At 31.2% G+C, this 7,590-nt stretch overlaps 1 protein-coding gene across 1 annotated transcript; it reads right to left on the reverse strand.

The window, feature by feature from the left end:
• Positions 1-3,493: 3,493 nt before the first annotated feature.
• Positions 3,494-6,566, reverse strand: LOC110807445 (nucleic acid binding / zinc ion binding protein). Its single transcript, XM_088215566.1, has 4 exons — positions 6,332-6,566; positions 5,756-5,820; positions 4,963-5,161; positions 3,494-4,153 (listed from the first exon to the last, which is right to left on the reverse strand). Exons 1-4 carry the CDS (start codon positions 6,458-6,460, stop codon positions 3,785-3,787), a joined length of 762 nt encoding a protein of 253 aa, XP_088071692.1. The 5' UTR covers positions 6,461-6,566; the 3' UTR covers positions 3,494-3,784.
• Positions 6,567-7,590: the final 1,024 nt, after the last annotated feature.

The raw sequence follows: 7,590 nt of genomic DNA on the forward strand, positions 1-7,590 counted from the left end.
TCGGTCACTTCCGTATTTGTACGCGGCGGAAACTCTGTGTTACCACGTCATTTCGTGTTTACTTCCAATAATATTTTGACACGTGTGTCAACGTGGCCACGTCATCTAATATTTTTTATTAGATTTCTTTTCGAGGACGGGCTTAAAGTTTTACAATTTTACGTTCAAGTATTTTTATTTAAATTTCAATTAAAATGCTAATAGGTTTTTATTTCATTTAAATGATGATTGTTTTGGAAAGTAAATATTTAATATTCGGATGCAGAATTTAGTTCGAGATTAATTTTAATATTCTAAAAATATATAAGAATTTATTTTTAAAATTAATAAATTTTAATTTAATGTGAAATCATAGAAAAAAATATGTTAAGAATGAAATTAAAAATAATTTTTTAAAAAATAAATGAAAATTTATGTTGAAATGGTATTTTTGAAAGAAAAATAAAAAATAAAGGTCAGAATGTAATTAAAAAAAATTACCGCGTAGGACTGCTCATTCAACAGGCTCGACGAACCGGAGCGCATTGCGTGGCAAGACACGTTGACTCGGTGCTATGCGGGAGGCCTTATTGGCGATCTACGTGCCCTGCGATCGAATAACCCAAAAGCATTCCCGCGCGCATGGACAGTCCAGATCCGTTTCCTCCTTAGACGCGATCGGACGGTCGCGATCAAATACGATGAATGGTTCAGATTCGTTTCCTCTTTAAATGCGATCGGACGGTTGAGATCAAATCGTAATGAACGGTTCAGATTTATTTTTTCTTTAAATGCGATCGAACGGTCGAGATCAAATGCGATGAACGGTCCAAATTAATGCAAGACGAGTATAAATATTTCGCATTACACTGAACTCAAACCCACCCTATCTACCAGCCTCCTGCCGGAGAAGAAGAATCAGTCGTCGAAAAAAGGAGCCGATTGCCGCTCCCCGCCGCACTAGAGCCAACTCTAACTGCTAAAAAAAGTAAAAATTCTCTTATCTGTTTCGAATTTGATTTCGAGCACCTATATGGTCAAATTGAAGCAAAAAGAAAGGTGAGTGAGCCAGAAACTGCGGGCAAAGTCCGCCGGCGCTGCTGCGGGCAAAACTCGCAATCGCTTTCAATGAGCCATTTTTTCGTTTTTCGTTTCATGCGATTTTTCTACCGTTGTGTTCATCGTTATGTTTTTTACGGGTTGACTGAAGAAAAACGTTTAGTCGCGAATGTAAGTCGGCAAAACCGCTGCACCGAAAAATCTCACAATCAGTAGGTTTTTGTTTTTTGATTTTTTTTGCCAACCGAGACCCCATAACGTGTTTTTTTGCATGGATATGTATAAAACCGGCCAAAATCGGCCGAAAATGACTAGGTCGAGGCAAACTGCCATTGTGGGCGATGGTGTCATCGCCGGGACACGATAGTGCCGCCGTGCTAGAATCTCAAAATCGGCTAAAAATAGTTTTTTCACCGATTTTAGATTTCTAAGGTATTTTTAGAGACGTAAAACGTATTTTAATTTACACAAAAAAATTCAGGAAACCCAGGAATCGCTAGTAGGTGCAATAGAAAATTTGATATTTCGGACACCGATTCGGGTAAAAATCTCTCACCTTATTCTTTGTTATAGAATTGAAGCTTAATAATCGATAATATGGTGTTTTGTGTAATTTAGAAAATCTTGATAATAATTACAGGTTACTAATGAAGCCAGAAACGGTTAATTATTTATTTGTTTGTCCTGTGTAATCGATTGTTTGCTTTTATAGCTTTAAATATATGATAATATACTGCAATGGTTAAATGATTCAGTTGTGCTTCCTTGATGAATATTTATTGATTGTCTTGCGTGATTTACGATTAATTTATAAAATTAGAAATTAATATGCAAACGGAAAATTATTTAGTTATGTGAATTAATGAATGGTTGTTTTACTAAATATCTTGGAATATGATGGACGAACTGGGTATATAGGGAACCCTATCGTGAATATTGTCTCATATCGGACGGGGTATCAAGAAATAATATTTTTGGCGCTCATACCGGACGGAGTATGAGAATGACCCGATTCACCCTCATACCAAACGAGATAGTGAAGGATGATATTTTTGGCGCTCATACCGGACGTAGTATGAGGATGACAGGTTAGTTGACAATATTGAATATTGGTTCACGCGTAGTAGTACATTCTTATGGGCCATCAATGATACCAATAGGTAAATAAAAATGGAAAGTTGTTGTTTCTGCTAACTTAAATATAATATTAGAATGTTATTTGAGTTATTGTCTCTATAAGTTGATTTTAAAAATCTTGCAACGGTAAATATATGCAATAAATGGTTCCCCTTATGATAAATTAATTTATTTAAATAAAGAGCTTCATTGGTTATTTTTATGATTTTTACCAACTTTCAGTTTATTTATTGGTGAGTAATGTGATATTTTTATTGGGTTAGTGTAGCTCACCATTTCATTAACTATTTCAGATCAATAGAATTAAGACGCAGATTCCGATCAATAAGAGAGTTGTGAATAATTCACAACTCGAACTCCCTTTAAAAGTTAGTAAAGGTCGTGCTACAATGCTTACTTATTTGCCTTTTGCTATTTTGTTAATTTTCGTTTGTTTTTTTAAAAGTGATATTTTCGTAATTTTATTGGGTATTCTAAATTTTATTATTTCACTTCCGCTTTTAATTTATGATTTTATTTTCTTTTAAGTTACGGATCTTTATAAAATATCTATTTATATAATTTCGTTTGTATATCTCTCTTTTTCTTAAAAAATATTTATTTATATTAAATATTTATTTTTGGAATGGTAATTTCCTTAAATCCAATGAAATTCCATAAAAAAAACTTAATTAAAGGCAGAAAATTAATATTTATCTTGTGTTCAATACCTAAATAATGTAATTAAATATTTTTATAAATAATACTTATATAAATTAAACAGTTTAATAATTACTTTTTATTTGTACTGAGTTAGAATTTATATATATATTTTTTTTCACAATTTTGTTATACTTGTATTGAAAAATTAAATATAGTTGCATAAATTCATATTAAGACAATTATGGAGAGAAAGACATAATCCATCACCCAATCAAACATGTCTAGTCTTCTGTATTCTAAAATTAAAATTCTCTTCTTTGTAAAAAGTTACTTTGAATTTCTATTTTGTAAATTCATGTTTCCACAAATGTATACATATATATATGTGTGTGAAAAGTTGCTATAAATTAAAAAATAAATGAAAAACAATAAATACTATAACACGAATTTAAAAATTATTCTACTCTATTTTTAGACTTGGAGGATAGTTTCATGGACTATATATAAACTTTCGTTTACAAAAATATATGAAGTTAAGAAATAAAATGTCAATACAATTTCCTTTCACTAAACATGGCCTGACAAATTATGTAAAGATTACTTTTTTTTCTCCTTTCAGAAAGGCTTAATGGTTTCTAAAGCTTTCAAATTCATCCATATAAAAAACAGAGAGGAATAGCATCAACTCATTATATGATTTTCTCGTATTCAGTAAAATTTCATACAGAAGAAACCAATCCTAGGTGGGTGCCAATATCCCATATATAGCCAATTTGAATGTTGAGATCAAAATGTTGTCACCTTGTTTGGTTGATTCATACGGGCAAATCATTTCAGAAAGGTTCTGGTACCATCCATCGCATGAAAGATTTTCGGGGAAACTCAAATGGTAATATCTGCGAGAAAATCCGAGGGAATTATGGCATGAAGTTCATGAAAAAGGCAGAGGAGGGACTGGATTGGCTGGCTATCCTCCTCTCCTACCAGTCGGTGACCCTGACCTTCTCTCACGCTGAACAGCTCGAGGGACGAACGTTAGTCCACGAGTATGGCGGCGGCCAAAGCTGACTGTTGAGGGAGTGGAATCAGCAGTGCTTAATTTAGACACAGCCGAAACAAGGCCATCAATGGTTTCATCTTCTACCTCCATGGTATTTGATGCTTCCTCCTTACGTACAGCTTGTTTACGATGGAGTTTTTGCCTTTGTTTCTTCGATGGGCGTGTCTTCTTGAATAACTCGAAGGAAGTTGGGAACTGATGCTTGTCCATTAGATGCTGTTGCCTACTTTTGTAGCTCTTGAACTTCAGGCCACAGCCTTCAACAAGACACTCATACTGTTTATCAATAATGATAACAAGTCATATGTAAGTTAGTCTAAAATAGTTGAGAGACGCACCTTGAAAATTAAATATGAAGATTTATCGTCATATAAGCTAACGTTGCATTTGGTTTAATTCCTTCTCAGTTTCTATTTTTAATACTCATATTAGTCTTAACCATATGAATAATAGGGTTTTTAGTATTCTAGATTTCGCAATTTCCACATTAAATTTGTTGAAGATGGGAATTCAATCCTAATTTTTGTCAGTTATATTCCCATCATCAAGAAATTCAAAATAGACTCAATAAATTATCGTCTTATTATGTCTTAAGCATGGTAGTTAGAACAAGTCACTAAATGTAAGTTGATTCAAACACAACATAAAGCCCTTTTGAGGTCCATACTTGCTATCATTTACCAAGTCATGAACTTTGGTAAATAAATTACCAGCTCAATTGTACTTGATCAATAATTCACAACACTCATTTCTTAACTTCAAATTCTCCTTAACTTCAGTGAAATCTCACTTTGAATTCTTTAATGGTGAAAATTTAATTTCTACCATTAAAGTTGAGGGTGAAATCTCACTGTCCAGTACTTCCATAGAGAAGTGATAGTAGCTCAATCACTAAAATCTGTATTTTGCTTATATAAATTATTAACTAAAATCTGAATGAGAATTGAGTCAAACACAACAAAAGAATATTTAGTATTGACTGAAAAAGAAAGAAAACCTAACAATCAGGAAAACAAAGTAGCAGATCATATAAAAATGTAAAATGACTAAACAATCCAGTATAAAAGGGTAATAAGTGATCATACCATTGCATAACCACGGGCAACTTTTGCTTGAAAGAAAGAATCATGTGCTTCAGATACATGCATGCTAAGCAGCCGCGAAGTAGGGTAGACCCTGGAGCACACCGAACAAGATGCAGAATGTCGTGCATTATAGTGATCCTCGAAGTTATCCAATGAACTCAATCTTGCCCCACAACCGACTATAGGACAAAATACCTCCCTGCTCAAACGTTAACTATTTTGAGATCAGGCACAAAAAAAGTAGCGTAAAGATTAAGGTGCACAATGCTTCATTAACAGAAAATTATCAAATTTATAAGGGCATCCATTTCTGTTGTTTCAAATAAGTTAGTATCAGCTATTAAAGAAAATCATTAAAAGGCAAATGAAAGTAAAATTTTGATCACCAGTACTATAAGGAAAGAACCAGAACTATCTTTCCTAAAGTGAAAATAAAAACAACAGCTCATAAGTGTGAATGACTGAACCCAGAACACCTGAAATGTAGTGCTATAAATTTCAACAACTACATAGCATGAATTAGGTTTGAATGAAGAGTCTATTCCGTTGATCACCACTTTTAGCTCTCCAAAAAATATTACAAATAGAGCATCATAATTCATACAACACAACAATTTGAAGAACTTGAAAATCATCACTTTCATGGTCATTATCTCTCAAATCTATTTAAAACCTAGACATACAGCAGCCTTGATGAAAAACAAATTTCCAGTTCCAACAAATAAAGCCATTAAAGCTAGGCCACAAAGAGGGACTAGAAAATTTGAGAAAATTCACATTGAAGAATCAATACCTGCTCTCCTCCACTATCATATTCTGAAGCTGGTTTTTTTCATCTTCACTTATATCTAATGCAACCTGCATACCAACATAAGAAAAGAATCTGTAAGATTTTGGATTCTCTTCTGAAAATAAAAGTGTAAATTAAAAAGAATCAGCAAGATCAGAAGAACCCCAAACAAAAAATTTGAAAAAAAAAATCAAGAGAAGAAACAGATAGAGGACTTGTATTGTACTTCAAAAGACCACCATATTTCTCAAGTAATAAACTACACCTCTAAAAAAAACTCCCCATCAAAATTCAAAATCCTGCAAATAATTTGTATCAGATCTTAGTTCATTAAGAAAACCTACCAAATTCAGAAAACAGAAGAACAAAAACGATCAAATTCATAATATGAAATTCAACAAAATTTAGTCAATCAACCGCATGAAAAAAGCCAAAAAAAAAGAACTAAATTCCTCTATAATCGGCACATCGCGACCAATTTTACATCAATTAAGAAAACAAAACACCAAAATAAAATTATATTTCGAACATATTAATAAAAAATAAGAAAAGGAGTACATAAGGTACTGAGACCAAGACCTGTTTAGCAAGAAGCTCTCGCTCGATATTTCCAGAGGCAAAGAAAGAAGAATCAGGACCAAAACGACGCAGAACAGAGGTCCAGTAAGGGAAACCAAACTCAGTCTTCGTGTCTACAACCATGGCCATGGCTCTCTGGTGCTTTGTGCGAGTGGTAAGAGAGGCTGAGTTTCAGTACGCCATTTTCATCTCCTTTCTAATTTCAAACGAACTGAGCGTAAAGCGGCTCTAATGGCTCTCTACTGTGCCGTTCAGGTTTCTAGTAGATTTTGGGCCTTTTCATTTACAAAAGCCCATAATCATTACGTGAGTGATCATATGTTTTTTTTCCTCAAATTTATTAAATTAATCCATAAATTTTATTAAATTAATAATAAAATAATCTAATAATATTATTAATTTATTAATATATTAATTTAATTAATTAATTAAAATTATTTATTTGAATTTTTATTATTAAAAGATAAAAATAAATTAAATATTTGAAATAAATAAAAAAATTGAGAGATTAAATTGAAACAAAAAGAATATTAAAAGCTAAATTTTAAGAATTAATTTAATAATTTATTACTTTTTAATAAAATATTTTAAATATTATTATTATTTTTTAATTTGATTAGAATTTATATTTATAGCAGTTTCTATTTTATTTTATTTTTAAGAAGCACTTGCATGTTTTCTTTTTGTCCAAATGGCAAGAGGTATATATTTTATTTATATACATTTCTTCAAGAAAGAAAATACCGTTTTAAAGAAAGTACTTTAAGCTAGCTACTAGGGAAAAATATGTTTAATTAATTTAATTATATACTTTTCTTGAAGAAATAAAACACTGTACATACTATATATATATATATATATATAACTACTAAAAATATCTATGAAGAAAATCAAGAATTTAATTTATTATTTTTACTATATTTAATATTTTGATTATATAAAAGTTAGGTAAAGATATATTCAATTACTTTAAATTAAAGCATGAAATTATTAGACAAATAGGTGTGAAAAATATGTTAAAAATTATGTAACATTATTTTCAAAATTTAAATTACATTAATATTACATAAAATTAAATTAAATACTTGAAATAAATAAAAATATTAAAAATTAAATTATAATAAAAGAAATATGTAATAACCAAGCCCAAAGAAGAGAAGGGAGCCCAGGCGTAGGTTAGGAAAAAAAAGAAAAAAAAAAGGAGATAAAGAAACCCTTAATAGAAGGAGAAGAAGGAGGAAAAGAACGAGAAAGAAAGG

Source organism: Carica papaya, chromosome 1, assembly GCF_054855325.1.
Source record: "Carica papaya isolate Zhongbai chromosome 1, ASM5485532v1, whole genome shotgun sequence".
NCBI classification, from domain to species: domain Eukaryota; kingdom Viridiplantae; phylum Streptophyta; class Magnoliopsida; order Brassicales; family Caricaceae; genus Carica; species Carica papaya.

Coding starts and splice junctions, on each gene's coding strand:
- LOC110807445 (XM_088215566.1), bottom strand. CDS start 6,460: ATGGCCATGGTTGTAGACACGAAGACTGAGTTTGGTTTCCCTTACTGG. Junction 5,821..6,331: donor GAGAGCTTCTTGCTAAACAG/GTCTTGGTCTCA, acceptor GTTGGTATGCAG/GTTGCATTAGATATAAGTGA. Junction 5,162..5,755: donor ATGATAGTGGAGGAGAGCAG/GTATTGATTCTT, acceptor ACGTTTGAGCAG/GGAGGTATTTTGTCCTATAG.